The sequence below is a fragment of the Danio rerio genome, chromosome 14 (assembly GCF_049306965.1).
Source record: "Danio rerio strain Tuebingen ecotype United States chromosome 14, GRCz12tu, whole genome shotgun sequence".
In the NCBI taxonomy this organism is placed as follows: Eukaryota; Metazoa; Chordata; class Actinopteri; order Cypriniformes; family Danionidae; genus Danio; species Danio rerio.
This window is the reverse complement of record NC_133189.1, coordinates 43503707-43525218: the sequence shown is the minus strand read 5'-3', so window position 1 is coordinate 43525218 and position 21512 is coordinate 43503707. Positions and strand designations below refer to the sequence as shown.

General features: G+C 36.2%; 1 protein-coding gene across 2 annotated transcripts in view; it reads left to right on the top strand.

The window, feature by feature from the left end:
- The window catches only part of btk (Bruton agammaglobulinemia tyrosine kinase), a 38191-nt gene that overhangs the window by 2019 nt on the left and 14660 nt on the right, over positions 1-21512 (top strand). Inside the window, exons 1-9 of one of the 2 annotated variants that reach the window (XM_068218779.2) lie at positions 4866-4965; positions 7891-7984; positions 14827-14979; positions 15671-15775; positions 17203-17284; positions 17458-17586; positions 20062-20126; positions 20213-20400; positions 20648-20710. In XM_068218779.2, the coding sequence (XP_068074880.2) occupies positions 14839-14979; positions 15671-15775; positions 17203-17284; positions 17458-17586; positions 20062-20126; positions 20213-20400; positions 20648-20710 (773 nt within the window). In that variant the 5' untranslated portion in view covers positions 4866-4965; positions 7891-7984; positions 14827-14838. Of the gene's footprint in view, positions 1-4865; positions 4966-7890; positions 7985-14826; positions 14980-15670; positions 15776-17202; positions 17285-17457; positions 17587-20061; positions 20127-20212; positions 20401-20647; positions 20711-21512 lie in introns of those variants that run through there. The other variant, XM_691995.10, reaches the window with a different exon arrangement.

The window sequence follows — 21512 nt, the reverse complement described above, 5'->3', positions numbered from 1 at the left end:
TGATTTGAGTTCTCTTCATTTATGGGGTTTTACTGTGCTCAAATTGCTTCATTTACTAAAATGGAGTAAGTTCAAAGTACTCATTAGGATTAGTTTTTAACTTAAATGGTTTGAGTTACCTTTTTTGGGTTTTACAGTGTGGTTTATAGTATATTTATAGTTTTGTTTTAGCATTGTAACATGCATAAAAACATTTAAACAAATGCTGCACTCCTCCTAGTCTGGCTAAATGCATGACAAGATACAATCAGAAATATCTCACATCTATGCTTTGCATTTGCACATCACAAAATGAAAAGAGTCCATTTGGTGGACATCAGTGATGCACCCAGATGCAAATTCCAATTCCAGTGAATAACACTTAAGGTCATATTCTAATGTGATTCATTTAGCTGTCTGACTTAAGATTCCTTTGTTTGAAAACTTGTAAACAGTTCACATAATATGTGATACTTAAAATACTGACACTTTATTAGGTACATCTGCTAATTAAAACAAATAACGAATGCATCAAGCAACTCAATGCACTGATGCATGTAGAGGTTGTCAAGTTGTTCTGCTGGAATTCAAACTGGGCATCAGAATGAAAAAGGAAAGGCAAATAGATGAGTTTGAATGTGCCATGATTGAGAATGCCAAATGGCCTTGTCTGAATATTTCAATAAAGTCGGATGTGCTGGGGTTTTCATGCACAAACATCTAGGCTAGCAACTCAAGGACTTACAGAGAGCAGTCCAAAAAGGGTTAATGTTCATCAAGCAGCTGTTCTGTTGCTGTAAATGCGTTGTTGATTGCAGAGGTCATAAAATGGCCAGACTGGTTTAAGCTGATAAAAAGGCAACAGCGGCTCAAATGACCTCTTGTTATGACAAGAGGAAGCATCTCTAAATACACAACACATCCAAACTTGAAGATCCACTAACACTCCTCTACAAACAACCGAGGTTATAATCAGACAATAAACGCTGCAATATTCAGATAGGGACAGAATTGGATGTAAACAACATGAAAGCATGAATCTATCCTGCTTTGTATCAATGGTTCAGGTTGGTGGTTGTGTAATGCCATTGGGGATATTTTCTTGTCAATCTTTAGACCATTTAGTACCAACTAAGCGTAGTTTAAACCCCAAAGCTTACCTTTTGCTCACCATGTCCATCTCTTTGGGCCTGTTTACACCTGGTCACTTCATGTGTTTTCTCTGATCGGATAGCTGTCAGATTTGTTAAAGGGTTCCATTTATATTTGCCACATGCTACATGGATATAAATCCGATCTTCAGATCCGCTATATACAAATTTAGATAGATTACATGGATTATAAAGTTAGATACACTGCATTTAGTTTTTTAATTTTTTTTTTACAGAAACATAAGCTACATATATTATTCACACATTAATTTTCCTTTAGCTTAGCCCCTTTATTCATCAGGGGTCACCACAGCAGAATGAACCACCAACTATTCCGGCGTTTGTTTTACACAGCAGATGCCCTTCCAGCTGTAACCCAGTACTGGGAAACACCCATACACTCTCACATTCACACACATACACTACAGACAATTTATTTCATTCAATTCACCTATAGCGCATGTCTATGGACTGTGGGGGAAACCGGAACACCCGGAGGAAACCCACGCAAACACAGGGAGAAAATGCAAACTCCACACAAAAATGCCCACTGGTCCAGCCGGGACTCGATCCAGCGAACTTCTTGCTGTGAGGCGACAGTGCTAACAACTGAGCCACCGTGTCGCCTACATATATTATTTTTCATAGACATTATTTCACATATACAGTAAGATATAGGAGGCTTTGCACAGTACTTCACTTCTGTACTTCACCATCACAGAGAGCAGGCTCCTGTCATTACCTCTGCGATTACTGTCATTATAGGCTAAATGATACTCAAAAATAGATAAATTATATCCATTTTTTGTCATACAGGTACAAGCAAGACATCAAAAACTGTAAAGGGCTTATGTTCATTTGTGCTCACATTCACAGTGGCACCACAGCTATGAGATGCATTTTTAAATCAATTTGATATGCATTTACCATTTAAATTATAACATTTAACAGTTAGTGACTGGTCAAAAATAGTATGAAAAGAAAAAATAAAATAAAAAGATAGAAAACATCCTAAACTGTGGTGTTGCTGTACGGTCATTACTCCAGGGGTGTCCAAACTCGGTCCTGGAGAGCCGGTGTCCTAGAGAGTTTAGCTCCAAGTCTAATCAAACACTAATTAGCTAATTAATGTCTTAACAAATATACTAGAAACGTCCAGGCTGGTGTGTTGAAGCAAGTTGGAGCTACACTATACTCAAGCCCTCCAGGATTGAGTTTGGACACCACTGCTCTATACAATGCTTTTTTGTTTATTGTTTTTTATTTTGGTAGGAGTAAAATTTGCATTGGTTGCAAAACAGGCTTATTCTGAAAATGTAACCCTATATACATTTCTGGAGATTGCAAATTATGTAGCCAGAAGTACGTATGGCTAAATTTTGTCTTTAAAATGAACGCTACGGAGGGGTATAATGTCGTTCCTTTTCGTGCTTAACAGCTGAACGTATACATCCATATGGACAGGTTTCCGGCTGTTATCAGTTTGTCCAGTAGCTCGCCATGTACAGTACGTCAGCAGACTTGAGTAGCAGAGAGGAGTCTACCACGACGACAGGGTTTGAGTCTGGCGAAGAGCAGTTCTAGGAAGTAGGTAAGACTAAACTAAAGCCAAAAAATAAAATAAAGAAGTAAATAACAAGGGGAGCATGTGGTAAAATCTGAAAACGTGTTAAAAATCAGAGCTCTTTTCTTTTCTGGATTGCTTTTTAAAGTCGGTTGCGTTTAGAGAAGTGGGTGGGCACTCAGTGCTTTTGAAAACACTATTGGTTGGGTTTAGGGAAGGAAAAGGGTGGGTCAGTTGATTAGTCAGTCAGTCAGTTATTCAGTCATTAAACAGGAGCCTCTAGTGGGTTTATGCGAGAACTGCAGTCGCGAATGGCACTCGCGAGAGAATTTTGAGATCTGAAAAAGCATACACAGCGGTCCCAGGCAGATTCGCAAAAACAAAACTGCAAAAAAAGTAGCTCCTGGGACGTATTTGGCACTCTCCAGAAATGTATATAGCAGTAGGTTTTCAGAATGAGTCTGGGTTGATTTCTTCTGGAATGTATCCCAGACCTCCTCCTAAAGTGGGTTGAGCAATCGGATTTATAAATGTCTCAAATGTGTTTCAGAGGGCATTTAAACTTGCGCTTTTCATGAATGGATAATTATGAAGTGACCCGTATCAAAGTTACTAGGTGTATACAGCTCCTTTATAAAGTCATTTATTAAAATCAGTACTCATCTTGTCTACTTCCAGATGGATAATGCGCCATTTCCCAAAGCATAAATCCTCTTACACTGGTTTCTTGAACATGAAAGTTTGTTCACTATACTTAAATGGCCTCTGGTTACCAGATCTCAATCCAACAGAGCACCACTGGTATGAGCTAGAACAGGAGAATCACATCCTAAAAGTGCAGCCAACAAATCTACTGCATAATTTGGACCAAAATCTCTCTTTCGAATCTATGACATGAAGAATGAACTCAGATCTAAAGGCAACTTGCAGTACTTACCTAATAATGTGGCTTGTGCTGTTAATTTTTAAATGAAGTTACCAAATGAATATGTAAACTGTGATGCATTGGTAAAGAACCACTGATGTGTGGATAACTTGTGGTTTAATGTGGCTTTTGCCAGTTTCCTTTCACCTAACATGAGTGATACTTACAAACTTATCATTTAGGAACATTGCTGACACAGGATACTCTAGAATGTTCCTGTTGCTTAAAGAGAGAGTTCACCCAAAAATGCAAATACACAACTTTTATGCATTTCTTTCTTCTGTTGAACACAAAACAAGATATCCTGAAGAATGCTGAAACCAACAGACATTAGCCATGTCTTCATCCACCTACTTTTATGCTCATTTTGGAAAACAGCATAAAAAATGCATATTGGAAATTACAATATGCAAATACATTTTAAAAATGTGCAAAAAAAACATGCACACAACTGAGTAGGATAAACAAATGGGCATAAACTATCTGGAAATGATTTACCAAATAAATTTCACAAAAAAAATTATGTGTTTTTAACAGATTATGTGTTAACAAAAATAAGCAGAATAAGACAGCTATAACGGACAAATCAGCTGACCAACCACATCTAAAAGATTTTTTTTTTGGTCATTCTAAAAGCTCCTTTCACACAGTCATACCAGTAAATATTCTGAAAATTACCGAAACGACTTTACCAGTAAATTCAGTAAAGCTGTTCACACAGGCAAGGGCATTCTGTAATTTTTCCGCAAAGGACTGTTCACACATCCATTCCAAAATTCCCAGCCCAGGCTCATTCTGAAAGCGTAGTCGCATTGACGTTTCTGGAGACCGCGAAATACATACATATTAAACACGCAGTTTTTGTTTTTGCGAATCCGCGAGAGGCCGGTGTGCGTGCTTTTTCGCATTTTAAATGTCTCTCGCGAGTGCCGTTCGCGCCCGTGCTGTTCTCGCGTCAACCCACCGGAGGCCGCTGTTGAACGACCGACTGTCAGACTGGATGAATGATTGACTGGGCGACCCTCCTCCTTTCCTGAAACCAACCAATTTTACCGATTGACCCGCCCGCCCGCTTACTTCCCTAAACCCAACCAACAATTTACCAAAGCCATCCAGTAGAAGAAAAGCCCTCATCTTATTTTTACCGCGTTTTCAGATTTTACCACATTCTCACCCTGTTATTCACTTGATCACTTTATTTTTTGGATTCTGTTTTTGTCTTACCTGATTTCGTCATGGTGGTCAGCTCCTCTCTGCGTCTCAACTCCGCCGACGTACACGACGAGCTAACTGGACAAACTGGTTGCGGCAGGAAAGCCCTCCACACGGAGGTAAGCACTCAGCCGGTAAGTGCCGAAAGTAGCGGCGTCATACCGCGCCGTAGCGTTTGCTTAAAAAATTCATCGCAGACAAATGTACCTCCGGCTACATAATTCGCAGTCTCCAGAAACGTCCGCGGGACTACGTTTTCAGAATGAGCCTGGGTTAAAAATACCTGATTCTGACATCATTAACCAGAAATGGCCTCTTAAACGGCTGCGCTTGTATTTGTAAACATTTGACTACATTACAAACTCTGTGGATGGATAAGTATTGTAAACAACTTTAATGAAAACGTATAGAGGAACATGTTGAGATGTACATGTGTACATGTGTGTGTGCTGGCGCTCACCGGCTGCTTCACGTGCACATCTGTGGCGTAAAGCAACTAAAGCAGAGCTTGAAGGTAAACAAACAGCGGGTTATCATAAGCATTTTATGGATAATTTTTGACATCGTTGCCGTTAAGAAGGAACATAAAAACATTATCTGACTAACAGCAGCTAAATGTCACTGGAAAAATATTCAAAGGCTTTTATTTTCATAAACAGCACGGATGTGAATGCGTCTGAATGTTCTAATTGGCTGGAGTACACGTCTCAGGTCAGCCTGTTCTAAGCGTGAACGTGCTCTTTCCGGCTATTTTCCTTCTGCATTCGCACAGTGCAGAATTCCGGCAAATTACTGGTAATGTAAACTTCTCTTTTTGGAAAATTGCCGGCAAAAAATTTACCAGTATTTTCAAAAAGTGTCTGTTCACACATACAGACCTTTCCGAAATATCAGTTGCGTCGCTTCACTCTCATTCATGAATTCTCTCGCAGTGCATCATGGAATAGCATAGCATCCATCCAATGCGCATACTTTTTCATACTTTTTTTTCATCTGCTTTTTGTTTTTCGAATTCTAAAAAATTGGACATACTACCCAGTTTGCATCCTGTTTGTAACGTACTATATATTATGGAAGTACGTGATTTCGGCCACAGCTATTTTCTTTTTTAAATATTCTTCACAATTTTTTCTTGAATTTAACAAAATAAAGGTTTGTAGCAGGTAGAGGTAACACTTTACAATAACAGTACATGAATAATGATGTACTAATATGTAAACTAAACGTTACTTCATTATGAACTAATGATGAGTTAAGGCATGCGCTAATCAAGAACGTTAACTTCAACATAAGTTCATGTTTGAACAATGGCCACCTTAAGGATACATTAACACATAAAGATACATTAACACGTCATTAGCTAAAACTGAAGTGTTAAAATCACAAACATGAACTAAGAAGTATTTAATATAATATAACCATTATCCACACACTGTAAAAAAAATACTGGGTTCGCTGGGTTCCTATTGTCCCAATACAAATCTATAAAGTTAGCTTAATTGTTTTTTTACAAATTTACGTGGACTAAACACAAAATAATTAAGTTGACCAACCCCCAAAAAAATTTAGAATTGGGTTGTATCAACTCATTTCTGTAACATTTTAGTTTAGGTCCCAATTCATGCTATTAACTACTGGCTTATTACCTGCCTATTAATAAGGTATGAACTGTTCATTAGTAGTTATAAAGTATGATCTCATTCTGCAATCCTAATCCTAACCTAAACCCACCTTCAACCTTACCAGCTGTTAATGAACAGCTAATCAGTAGTTTATTAAGCTAGTACTGTTAGTTAGTGGTATGCTGATACACTGAATTGTCACCTACAGTGTTTCCCTTATTTTAAATAAGTAGTTTGAACAAGCAGCAAAACTCTTGTTTTGAGTGCATGAACTCACGTGACTCATGTTGTTAAAGTCAGCTCATGATTAGCGCATGCCCTTAACTCATCATTAATTCATAATGAAGTAACTTTTAATTTACATATTCAACACAGGCTCATTGTAAATACATACCCCCGTATACATTTCTGGAGAGCACAAATTATGTTTTTGAAAACACTATCGGTTGGGTTTAGGCAAGGAGTGGGTGAGGGGATTGGTTGGCCAGTCAGTCAGTTGACAGCAGCCTCTGGTGGATTAACAGGAGAAGAGCAAACACGAATGGCACGGAAAAAGTGTACACAGCGGCCACTAGTGGATTCACAAAAACAAAAACTGCAAAAAACATACCTCCTGGGACGTACTTGGCGCTCTCCAGAAATGTATTCAGGGGTACATATCAATAATGAGCCTGGGTTGTACATATTAGTACAAGTATCCAAGCGGAGCCCGAGTAGATGATGACAGCATTTAAATTATATCAGTTTAACACTACTTTCAATAAAAAGAGAGTCAAATGAGCGAGTATTTAAACATCTACCCTGAAGGAGTATATCAAAAACATGCTTTTTTTTATAACATTGTACCTCTATTTGCTCTGCCACTACAGAGAGTTCTTGAGAACTACAGGTGAAATCAACAAAATAGTTACTGGGAACTTTTGTGCAACATCTGCTTAGAAAAAGACAAACAAAAAAAACACTGATGTGAAACAGAGACAAGCTTAACAGTAATTATCTGACTCGAACTGCTTACTGATGCTGATACAAACTGTGTTTCCCCTTCCTCTGTATCACAGAGCAACATTGATGCAACTTCCTTGTGTCAAGTCTCATAAGTCATTGCCCTTTATAAAAGCTGCTGTTCACATTGTAAACAAGGTCGCTAAACATGAGCACTCCGACCCTGACATGTCAAAACCATTGTTTAAACCCACAGCATATCATCCAACTCTAAAGTGTGTTTAATACTAGTATGCTGTCTTTTTTGAAGCCAACTGTTAACGTCTAGCGTCAGATAAAATATAAAGTGGCGGATGTGTACATGTGTGCCAAACAGACTACAAAACATTTTGATGACAAATTTGAAGGTGTTAAAAAGCGGTGTTGGTGGCAATAAAGAAACCAGGAAATGCTCACATGGTGTTTAAAATAGGCAGTTCAGTTTCTCTACCACAGACGACTCAGCATTAAAGTACTTTGTGAGAGGAGCTTACTGCGGAGGCACTGCGAGTAATGAGGAACAGCACTTTAAAAGGACACTGAGACACAGGTAACTCTGACTGAAAGGCACTTGTGTATATTTTAATCAGAATATATGAAATAAATTGTTTAATTCCAGCTGTCACTATTGAGTTTGTGAATTTTTATTGTTTCTGGAAACTCTAAAGGGGTTGTCGTTGGTTTAGGACTATATAATCCATATGTTTTGATTAAAATATTTCAATGTCACATGACTAGATAAGATTAAATGCTTTCTGCTTGCACGTCAAAGAGGAGTACGTTTGTTAATGCTCACAAAATTGTATTTATTTATGTTTTACCACCATATCAGCAGCGTTGGCTATATTCAAGAAAACGTTAATAATATATATTAATTTACATTATTTAGTTGTTAAAAGTTGAAGCCATTGAATTACAATTTGAGCTACATAATATCAAAGGAGGCATGAGGTATGTGTGGATCCTCGGGTAAAATATTGTCAAAATGCAAGAAGTAATTTGGTATTAAAGGATTGTATAATGTCAATTTGTGGTTATTCATAATAGTTAGAGACTGCGGTGTACACCTAAATCTGTGTCCACAAACGTAGGTCATTGCATTTTTGAACAGATGCTTTTTTTCCCCATAATATATTCCTTCTTATTTATGTAATGTTACAATTCTTGACCAAAAAACTATTGTAAGGATTAGGGCTGCATGATCTATCATTTTAGCATCGATATCGCAATGTACACATCTGCAATGTTGAGTCTGAATCATAGTTGACCAGGAACTACAGAACATATGCGATTTGGAGAGTCACTGCTTTAGTTTAACCATAATAGAGTGAAAGCTGATCATTTGTATGTTTTTTAAGGCTTGTGACTGAGCATATCACGAGAGTTTAAAACATTCAGGCACAAAAATGATGATGTTTGGAGGTGTAACAGATTAATTGTATTGAATTACTCATACAGGAAAATGTTTTGCTAAGAATGTTTGTCTTGTTTACATTTCAAAGCAAAAGTATGATTATTTTACATACCTCATTGGCAGATAATTTAGCTTGTTTTGAGGAAAATTCTTAATTTTGACATTTCTTCTGAAGGTGAAAACAAATAAATATTTTTACTTGATCTAAGAATTTGAGATATTTTGACTAGAAACAAGACGAAGTAAGAGAAAGCTGTTTTTGCATTGTGATTTATTAAATTCTATCTCAATACTTTTAGACTTCACAGAAAACTGTCAAATAGAGCTATTCAAACCATCTTGTGAAACTGTATTCATAATGCAATATTTAATTGCACAACCTTGCAACCCAAGAATGGTTATTCACTGAAGCTAAGCAGGGCAGAGCCTGGTCAGTACCTGCACGGGAGACCACATGGAAAAACTAGGTTGCTGTTGGAAGTGATGTTAGTGAGGTCAGCAGGGGGCGCTCAACCTGCAGTCCAACCTGTGTGAGTACTAATGCTCCAGTATAGTGAAGGGTAAACTATATTGTCAGTGAGCGCCGTGTTTCGGATGACACGTTAAACTGAGGCCTGACTCTCTGTGGTCATTCAAAAATCCCATGGCACTTCTCGTAAAGAGTAGGGTGTAACCCCGGTGTCCTGTTCAAATTCCCTACATTGGCCATTACCCATCATGGTTTTTCAATCATCTTTATTCACCGAATTGGCTGTATCACTGTCTATCCACTTCACCAATAGCTGGTGTGTGGTAAGCGCACTGATGTCATTGTCCAAGTGCATGCTGCACACTGGCGGTAGTGTTAAGAGACCCCCTCATGCTTGTGAGCACTTTGGGTGTATGGCCACACACGATAAATGCACTATGTAAATACACATTACATTACATTATTACAGAAAAATATTGTGCAGCCTAAGTAAGCATTTGTTTTGTACTTTCTACATAATTTTTTACATACATTTTATATCTATTTATTTTATATAATTTATATATATATATATAACATATATATTATAATATACAAATATTTTCTCCTTTTTTTCAAGATCTGACAACAATTTTTCCAAAAAAAAATTTAAATAAAGTTATTGTTTTTTAGAGCTATTTTTAAAAAAAAGAATGAAGAAAAAACAAAAGTCAGAATGAACGAATGAATGAAAGAACGAATGAAAGAAAAATGAAAGAACGAATGAAAGAAAACAGAAAGAAAGAACAAAAGAAATAAAGAACAAAAGTAATGAAGTAAGTGAATGAAAACGAATGAAAGAACGTAAAAACAAATTAACAAACAAAAAACTAACAAAAGAATGGACGAAAGAAAGACAAAATGAGAGAACGAAAGACAGATAGAAAGAAACAAGTGAAAACTAATGAAAAAAGGAACAAGAAAGAAAGAAAAAAACAAAAGAAAAAAATTAAAAAAGCAAAAAAAGAAAGAAGAAAGAATGAACAAACAAGCGAACGAATGAGCGAACATAAGAAAAAATAAAGAACGAGCGAAAGAAATTAAAAACAAATGAACGAACAAAAAACAAACAACAGAAAAGACGAAAGAAAGTAAGAACGAATGAATGAACAAAAGAAAGAAAGAACGAACAAACAAACAAAAGAAAGAATGAACGAACGAACAAAAGACAAAAGAAATGAAGAAAGAATAAGCGAAAGAAATAAAGAATGAACAAAAGAAAAAAGAAGAAACAAACAAATAAAATAAATAATGAACGAAAGAAAGAAAAAGGAAGAAAGAAAGAACAAATGAACAAAAGAAATAAAGAACGAACAAACAAAAGAAAGTAAAAACAATGAACAAATAAAAAACAAAAGAAAGAGAATTTCCACCAAATTCAATTCAAATATCAATTCTCTTCAATATCTGCAGATCGAATAGGGGTCTTGTGTTGTCTTAAAACGAAATTTTATGTGTCTGAAAGCATGCTTTTTTGCTATTTTATGAAAAAATAATAGTTTTTTATTGTATTTGCATTTTGAATGTGGAAAGAAAGTCATTTACAGAACGTAAAATATCTGTACTGAGACTATCATTTCTGAGACCTCTAGCTGTCGCATTAAACTAAAGCACAGACGTTTAGGAGGGAAGGATGTGAACGTTGACTTCTGGTTTGTAGATAGTGATGAGAACGTGGCGAGATGCTGATACGCAGTGAAAAGTTCTCACAAAAGTGTGATTGTGGGTTCACAGCTAAGAGCAGAGCAGGAAGAAGTGTTCAAAGGAAACGGATGATCTACAGGAGGAAACATTGGCAACAAAGGATCTCATTGACTCTGACAGGAGGGATCATGCAAACCATTTCCAATCTGCCTGCGTCCATCTTTAAACCAGCCCAATTGCTTGTGCAGGCCTGTGGGAGAATTGCATAATACTGTAATCACATACTAATTTTTCAGAATTTCACTCTTAAAAGAAGAGAGGTTAGACTATGTGAAGGGTGTCTGTTCCTTAGTTTACATTAGCGAAATTTTCACAGAAAGGTCTATTTACTATTATCAGTATAGTGTGAAGTACAACTAGCACAGAAGTCAAACCACACAGCCTTTTTTTAGTTGACGTGTCAAATGCACGTTTAATTTACTCTTATGACCAGGTTACTTGCTCAGACTTCATAAGTTAATGTTAGTTAATATACTAACTACTATTCACTAAGTTCATTTACTAACATGAACTAATAATAATAAAGGCTTGCGTTTTCTCGTGAGATCAGGCTGGTTTTATTCCGAGATTCTTTGTTCTGACGTGTCGTGTATACATGGCACCTCAATTCGGTGGGGGGGGGAAACCTCAAAATCACTGGGATTTGGATCCTATTTTAATGTCAGTAAATAAAAATAAAAAAAGCCTTATTTGCTTTATATCACTCCAATATGCCTGTGGACACACTATACCCACACACAGTTCTGTCCAAACAGCTTACAAAAGATGATGTTGGTCATAGGTGCCCTTTAATGTACTATAAACTAATAACGAGAAAACATTTCCTAATGAGTTATTAAAATCCAAATTCATGCTTGTTATCATTGGTTATGGTTAATGCATTGTAAGTTAACATGAACTAACAATGAAAATTAACTCAACTAACACAGATAATCCAACACAATCTCACGGCAATTCGTAACTTTTTCCTTTAGTGGCTAATTCGTATGAATTTGTACAATCTAATTCGTACAATTTAGTACGATTTGCTTATCCCCCAATGCTGGTTGGGTCTAGGGGTGGGGTCAAGTGCCACGCCTCCTTTTTAAAATCGTACCATTTCGTATGACTGAACTCGTACGAATTTGTACGAATTAGCCACTAAACAAGCAAAACGTAAAATACTTACGTTTTCTTGTGAGATCAGGCTGGATAATCAGATGCTGTGAACGTTCATTGTTCATGCTGGTAAATGCATTAGCTAATACAACTTTATTGTAAAGTGTTTCTGGTTACAAGTGTTTCCTGTTTATTTATGGTGGTGAATTGCATTATGGAACCTTGATCTCTGGTCTGTCCACTTTTGATTTTAAAAAATTCAAGTCTGCAGTTAAACAAAGTGACTTTTATTATGGAGAAATAAGTCTGTAAAGTAACAGAAAATGTACTGGCAGCTTATTACAAGGTTTTTGTAGCATAATATACAACCAACCCCAACCCAGATAATATATCATTTTAAACTACTAAAAATGTTAATAAAAGTCCCTTTTTCAAAATTTTCAAAGTTAAAAGTTGTTGGAAGAAGATCAAGGGACCCTAATGCAATTTAAACGTATACATAAATGGGGGGAAATACAAAATATGAATCACAAAATACAGAAAACTGCTCATTTATGGATATTTTAGTGTAGTTAAGCCTCTGAACTAATCCCTAAAATATATATCTCACACTGCTCACTATTTACCCAGAGTTAACAATTAATCATGGCTATTTACAAACTGCCGTTCTCACTTTACATTCCTACATTCCTGAATTTAAAGGCATAGTTCACCCCAAAATGAAAATTCTGTCATTATTTACACACCTTTGACTTGACTTGAGTTTCGTCTGTTGAACACAAAACAAGTTTTTCCCAATGGCTTTTGGGGGAAAACAGCCATGAATGTCTAGTATTTTCTGTTTCTTTAAATGCTAATGGCTGCCTTAGAACCGTTTAGAACTACTTGGGTGAGAGTAAATGATGAGGACATTTGGATATTTGGGTGAATTATGCCTTTAGATATTTGTAGTGCCAGAGTATGACTGGATTTATGTAGGTTGCAAAAAAACTTTGCCATAATTATTTTTTCTGCAACATATTTTGTAATACAAATACAATTTTGCCAGATTTGCACATTTAAGATTTACTAAATATGTTTTATTTTAGAATAATTACGGTGGTTTTGTGGAGGTGTGCTATTTCATAAAATATTATAAACAAATTACAAGCAAAGAAATAAGCAAAAGAACAAATATGCTAATGAAAACTTTGTTTTGTTTGGGGGGGGGGGGGGGGGGTCTTAAATAAATTTAATAATCAAATAAAAATCTAACATTACATAATCTGCACTGTATAAATTAAATACAATTCATTTTTGTTTAAGCTTTATGTGCAGGAATACTTTGATCCTGCTTAAAGTGTTTCATTCCATTTGCATTACTGTAAAATTGTCAATTTGAGTACTTGAACATCGACAGGTTTTCTTTAAGGCCAAAGTTTCTGAGTTTAGGTCATGTCAAAAAATCATGTCCAATACAATAAATGAAATAAAACTGAATTATTATTTTTGAGATTTACAATAAATCTATGCTGAGCCTACAAATATGATATTTTTGTGCAGTTATGATAGAATAAATGACAATTTAGTCCTAAATCACTTAAAAATCCCTTCTGCATATTGATTATTAACTGCTTTGTAGGTTAATGGTTTTAAAGAGCCCATATTTTGCTTTAATAAAGGTCATATTTTGGTTTTGGGGGTCTCCAACAACAGGTTGATATGCATGCAAGTTCAAAAAAACCCTTTCATTGTCTTAAAATATGCATTTCTTTTACCTGATTATCCCAACTACTCCCATATGATTCGTTCGTGCTTATCAGCATTGTTGAAGTAGTCAGACAGTATGTCTGAGCCCAATGCAGGAGTGCATGAAAACAATGCAGCTAAACAGCAGCATATTGCTCATCATTGCTCATATTTTAATCACACTTACTTGCACTTGTGAAATGGAGGAAGAAACTGATCCATGACCTGTGTACTCATAAAGTTTCTGTCAAACTCTGACAAAGTCCCATACATCAATAGTCTTTTCTAATCCTTCCTTTAACAAAGGACAGATGAATCCCCCATTGCAGGGTAGATTACTGCATTAATCACCAGAACGTTTATTCATTAATGTTCACTCATCTTAATTCACTCAATCCCACACACACCCATACTCCGTTAGTGTTTGAAAAGAAAGGCACGTTCACGTTTTACCAGTTTCGGCACTTCATATTTAGTTTTGTTTCGTGTCAACGTCGATAGGAACAAGCAAAAGATCCAAATGAACAACAAATCATTTAAAAGGATAAATTTCTTATTAAAAAACTTTTATTTTTAAACATGGGGCATTTTTTAAGCTTTAACCCTCAGCCGGATGTTTTCATTGACTTAAGGCTTTATTACGCACAGCATGGAAGGTCATTTTCACAAACCCATAATAGGGGCTCTTTAAAAAAAACATCTTGGTCCAACAGATATGACTTGAACACACCAGACTTGACATCATAACTACAACTCACCAACTTGTAAATACAAACTTCCAAGACGATGTAAACTCTATGATAAAAATGTGTTAAACCTATTTCTGAACAATTCCCCTTCTAAACATGAAGAGGAAATACACATTTAATAACAAAACCACTATTCAACAAGCATGTTTAAAAGCTAACATAACAGTAAGTTGCTGTTACTGTATTTCCAGATTTAAATAGACATGGCAGACAGAGTTCTGGAGGAGGTTTTCATAAAGCGGTCCCAGCAGAAGAAAAAGACCTCGCCTTTAAACTTTAAAGAACGGCTGTTTGTACTCACACATGATAAGATCTCCTACTATGACTATGATGCTGAAAAAGCGGTATGTATGTATTTGACATTACATGTTTACAAAAGATTTTTTGATTATTAAGTAGTTATCCATTCATATTCCTTCAGCTTAGTCTTTTGTTTATCAGAGGCTGCCACAGTGAAATGAACCGCCAACTATTCTAGCATATGTTTTACGCAGCAGATGCCCTTCCAGCCGCAACTTAGTACTGGGAAACCATCATATAGACTCACATTCATGCACACACTCATACCCTATGGGCAATTTATTTTATTCAATTCACCTATACCGCATGTCTTTGGACTTGTGGGGTAAACCAGAGCACCCGGAGGAAACCCACACCAACATGGGGAGAACATGCAAACTCCACACAGAAATGCCAACTTTCCCAGCGGAGGCTCGAACCAGCGACCTTCTTACTGTGAGGTGGCGGTGCTAAACACTGAGCCATCGTACTGCTCTCAAGCAGCATAGCAAGAATATTTTTAAAACAAATCATCATCTACCCTGTCTTTAAGCTCTGGTTCTATCAAACTGTCATTCAGATCAGCTATTGAATTTACCATTCAGAATAAAGGGTTTTCATTTTTTCACAAGTCTGTTTGATTACTTGCGATGTTTGTCAGATGCTACGATTTAAAGATGTCAATATTTTAAACCACTGCTTTCAATATTCTGTGGCACAATATTTGACAACACAATCCTCCTATTGTCTGTTTAGAAAAGGAAAAGCCTGAAAGGTTATGTGGACATTGAAAAGATCAGATGTGTGGAGGTTGTTTTACCAGAAGACAGTGCACCTCCTGACCGGCACTACCCATTTCAGGTGGGTGTCCGCCAAAAATAAAAGAAGCTCAACACCACACACACACACACACACACACAGTTCTCCTCAATCTTGCAATATTTTTATAGTGCATTATATGTGCATGTAGTGCAGTCACATCACTTCCACTTTCCACATAAATATTAGTCATCATGTCCTAAAAGTTTTTAAATGAGGAATCTGATCTAGGTTTCTAGTAATAGATCCTTCATGTTAGTATTAAAAGTATACTTCATTGGGCTATAACGAAGAAATCGTACACACAGTTTCAGCTAGCAGATGTGAAACCTTTTTTCTTCAAAATCCCAAATCAGAGGAACTACGTGAATTAACAGGTGATGAGTCTGAGATGCAAAAGCAGAGTATGTTCAGCACAAAAAAGCACCAAAAAGTATGATTTCCATCATCTGATGGCAATAAGAAAGGGGAGACAGGAAACTCATGTGTCATTCTTGTGGTTTTGAACTTCTCAAATAGCAACACTTTGACCTACACATATTTTTATACCTTCATATGATATTAAGCAATAAAAGCATTAAAAAGAAACTATAAATATCAAGGTTGTTAAGAAAGAGGAAACATTTGGTTGTAACATTTGGTAGACTATGTTGAAATGCAACAGTTGATTAGTCGATAGCGAAGATGCACAATGTAGGGCCAAAGTTGGCTCATCATAACCTTTCATTTGGCTCACCATCTCATCTGACGTAAACTTATTGGTGAGCTACAAAAAAGATAACTAAAATTAAATGTTTCAATAAATGTAAATATTGGTCTTTATATATATAAATTTGGTCTATAAAATGTAAAAACTGTTCCTTAACAGATAAAGGACTATGCAGAAGACACTGGCAAGCAAATCAAGGCAAAAACAGTGTAATTCTGTTATAAATGAGATTGTTTTTGTTTTTACTGTAATAAGTTTGTCATAAAATGTAATAAATTATACTGTAAGTTAATATAAAGCAATGTTTACAAGTCATTTTTCAATATTATTAGGTAAATTAGGAAATTACCCATGGCAACTATATTTACCTTCAGCCCACTAGCCTCAATCAAGTTTGGTTTTTGGCCCTTCATAAGTAAAAGTGGTAACACTTTAGTTTAGGTCACAAGTCATGCTATTAACTACTGGCTTGTTACCTGCCTATCATTAAGTTATGAACTGTTCATTAGTAGTTATAAAGTATGATCTTTTTCTGCATCTCAAATCCTACCCAAAATCTAAATCTAACTTCTACCTTACTAATTAATAATAAACAGCTAATTAGTCGTTTATAAAGCTAGGAATGTTAGTAACTGGTTTGTTAATACTGTGATATGTGACCTTAATTAAAGTGTTGCGTATGGGCAAAAAAGTATGGGCACCCCGTATCTATAGTCATATATAACTTTGTATAGTCATGCATGTTTTATCTCTTTGACAGATTGTCTATGATGAAGGCCCTCTTTATGTATTTGCGAAGTCAGATCAAATCCGAAAGCACTGGATACATGAACTTAAAAATGGTTAGTATGCTTTTGTTTTTTATCACAGAGTACATTCAAATCGGCTAGCCACCTTTATGTGGGCTATATTATGAAAGATAAGGTGAAAGTGATGATGAACACGGCATTCAAGTCCTATGCAAAACTTGGTGTTGATTTAATGTAAATGACTTCCAATGTGCCTCGTCTTGAAGTGGTGCGGTTCAACAAGGACCTGATGCAGAAGTACCACCCTTGTTTTTGGGAAGACGGCGTGTGGAAGTGTTGCCTTCAGGAGGTCAAGCAGGCTATGGGATGCAGGGTGCTGGAGACCAAAAATGGAGGTCTGTAAAAATAAAGTGGACAGATATATGAGGATTTTTTTGTTTGTAAAATGGGTTTCTCACCTTTATCTGCCAGTGAAAGGAATACATATTTGTGAAGGCAAAAAATAATGCTAATGCTACTAACACTTTGCTAATGTTCAACACATATAGCATTACTCAATCTACAGTGCAAAACTGAGCAGTTTAGATTGAAAATCACATTATGGTGCGTTCAAATAGAATGAGTCCGCAGTGTTGGGCAAGCTACTTGAAAAATGTAGTGAGCTAAGCTATTAGCTACTCTAAGTAAAATGTAGCTTGACTACACTAAAAGCTATCTTCTGGGAAATGTAGCAAGCTAAGCTAAAAGCTACTTGGCAAAAGTAACTTAGCTACATCTAAGCTATTTCTGCAATTTTCATTTTTAAATCAAAGAATCTTAAATCCAAGTCAATCATATCTTAGTGATCAAGTAAACTGTCAGTCAAACATATTTCTGTTTGTTTTGACTATCCTTGATCAAAGATTCAAATTAGTCATATCTTGGGTCTGCTGAGGGGTTTAGACGCTTCCTTTGCAAATATACATAGAACATCAAGTTTTCATTTGTTGTTGTTTATTGCAGAGGTAGTTTAACAAAAAAACTGATATGAAATAAACAAAATCAAACAATTTTGGCCATCAAACACTGAAGGTCTAAAGACCATGTGCTCCAAGCAGGCCCTTCTCCAGTAGGCCACACCCAGGCCTTTTAAGCTTCCTCTGGCCTGCAGGGGGTGCAAATTTCCAACATAAAAGAAATCAAGATTAACAACACAAACCCTTAAATAAAATAAACAAATGGCTCCTACACTGTTTGAGGCAGAATTGTTCAGTTCAGTTATTTAGCTACTACAAATAATATGATGTACTGTGTTCAGAAACAAATTTTAGTTTAAAATTTTTAACAGCAAAAGCATTTTGGTGACATGGTGGCGCAGTAGGTAGTGCTGTCGCCTCACAGCAAGAAGGTCGCTGGTTCAAGCCTCGGCTGGTTCAGTTGGCATTTCTGTGTGGAGTTTGCATGTTCTCTCCGTGTTCGCGTGGGTTTTCTTCAGGTACTCCAGTTTACACCACAAAACCAGTCCAACAGTTTAAAAACATGTGGTACAGGTGAATTGGGTAGGCTAAATTGTTTGTAGTGTATGAGTGTGTATGGTTGTTTCCCAGAGATGGGTTGCAGTTGGAAGGCCATCCACTGTGTAAAAACATATCCTGGATATGTTAGCGTCTGTGATGACCCCAGATTAATAAAGGGACTAAGCCCAAAAGAAAATGAATGAATGAACAGCAAAAATAAAAATCACGTGTAAAATACTATAGTAATTTATTGTAAAGGGAAATATTTAGGAATAACCCAGGTAGCAAAAAATTCTGGCCCAGATTTGCCATTTATCTGGCAAAGCAGGGATTCATCCGGCACTGGTATACAGCATGTGGGCCAAACATGGCCCTGGTTTGTCTGAGGTGGCAGCTTCTTTAAGGCTGCACACAATATTTGGGCCCGATGTAAAATGTAGTATTTGGCCCAGATGTTAATAATTGATGTAAGTTTGGCCTATCTTGACCCACATTTAAAAAATCTTTTTTATTATTTTCAAATTTTAAAAAACTAATTCTACCAATAAGGTCGCTTTGAGAAAAAGCATGCCTAAAGCGTAATGATTTATTAATGCGATCAATGATTAATTTCATTCCAGTCGTAAACACCAACATATCTGGCCCAGTTCAGGCTCAGTTATTGGTTATTAACTTGGCCCAGATATGGTCCATGTTTGGCTCTTGTCTGCCAGACTTGGTCCAGTCATTTACCATAATTTACTGCGGCATGTGGCCCAAGCAAAAGCTGATTGTGTTGAGATGGGCCAGAGATATTTTATAGTGGGAAGCATTATATTGTATATATATATATATTTACAACTCCTCATTAATGAATAACACAACATAATGTAGTATCATTAGTAACTTTCATGAGCTAAAAGTAATTACCATAGTATACTTTAGCATTTACTACAAGAAACCTAATTTGAGTACTTCACTATTGTGTGGTTCAAAAACATTATAGTATTTGCTATAACTTACTAAAGTAATTTTTGAGCACAGCATCACAATTAACGTTATTGCATCTTAACATGCACTTGCCTCAGAAATAACTTCTCTCCCTTAGTCAACTTTCCATCAAGAAAGTTTCTTTTATTAGCCTAATTGGTTGGTGATATCACCGACCAGAGCAAGAGGTGGCAGTAAGTGGATAAAAACCCATTTAAATTGTTATAAATGTGTTGAAATTATTTCATCATTGGCAATAAGATCCATTTAGACATGTATTCCCTAATTAAATGTTCAATATCAATTTCCATTTAATGCAATAAGGCAGCATTGCATGAGTATAATGTAATAGTGAATAGTTTAATGAATTAAACAGCATTAGTACATGTATTATCATTCCACCAGGGGTTTTCAAAAGAGGATCTAAGAACCGCGATTCCAGGAAGCCTCTTCCACCAACACCTGAGGAGGTCAGTTACTAATCCATCTAGCCAGAGACAATACACACCATCATATTTACCTTTGGGAACTGATCTGTGTTACTTTCCTGATTTAGGAAAAGCCAGCCCGGCCTTTGCCCCCCGAGCCGCCCATGCCTCCTGCCTTCAGCATAGGCATGACCGTTATAGCTGAATACGAATACGCACCAATGACTACCAATGACTTAGAGCTGAGAAAGGATGAGGAGTACACACTTTTGGAAATCTCTGATCCCAATTGGTTTAAAGCTAAAGATAAATACGGGTAAGAGACTGCATAATTTTAAAAAATATCACTAGTTTGGCAAAATCTATGAGTTGTAGACATCAATAATTGTGTAATAATGCTAATGAAAGGCTGTATTTGATAAAAATGTGGACTCTTGTCGAATTATTTGCATATCTGGGGAAACTTTTACAGGCTATTGATGTAAGGTAGTCTGGTGGAACTTGCTGTGCAATCAGGACTGGGTTTTTGTTGATATGAAAAGTGTTATTGATCTCCTTTACAGAAAGGAAGGCTACATACCGAGTAACTACATCGTTCAGGCTTTAAATGGATTGGAGAAATATGAGTAAGTACACAGTCGAAGTCAGTCAGATTTTTTCAACACATTTCTACTCATAACAATTTTAATAACTCATTTCTAATAACTGAACTTTTGTCTTTGCCATGATGATAGAACGTAATATTTTACTAGATATATTTCGAGGTAGTATTCAGCTTAAAGTACAGTTTAAAGGCTTGGTTAGTTAGATTAAATAGACAAGTTAGGATAATTGAGCAAGTCATTCTATAACAGTGGTTTGTTCTCTAGTACAGGGGTTCCCAAACTTTTCAGCCCGTGACTCCAAAAATAGCGATGCCAGTGACTCATGACCCCCTATATTCTCTGAGGTGGTTATAAGTATATAAACCTTGCACACAACGGTGCACACAATAGGCCCAAGTCTATTTTTCGTTTAGTTTTGGAGAACACCATTTGGAGATCATCCTCCATGTTCAGCTGTGGTCTGTATTTGTTTTTATTGTTCATGAGTGCCGTAAAGGAGTCAGAAAGTTTAACATGGTACCATAAAATTAATCCGCTGCATCAGATGCTACTGCTGTGTCTTTAATGTAACGTTATAACCCCTGGAGTCGCATAGAAAAATTGAAATACTCAAAATTGATGGCTTTTTATTTTCATGTTGTTTTTTAAAATGTAACGATTACCGACATTTTTTTCTTTTGTAGGTTATGGTAAAAACATGGTAACCCAACCACCCCCACCCCCCATTGTGGCAACCACTGCTGTAGACAATCAAAAAATAACAATAATGCTTAAAAGAGCTAATAATATTGACCTCAAATTGTTTTTTTCCAAATTAAAATTT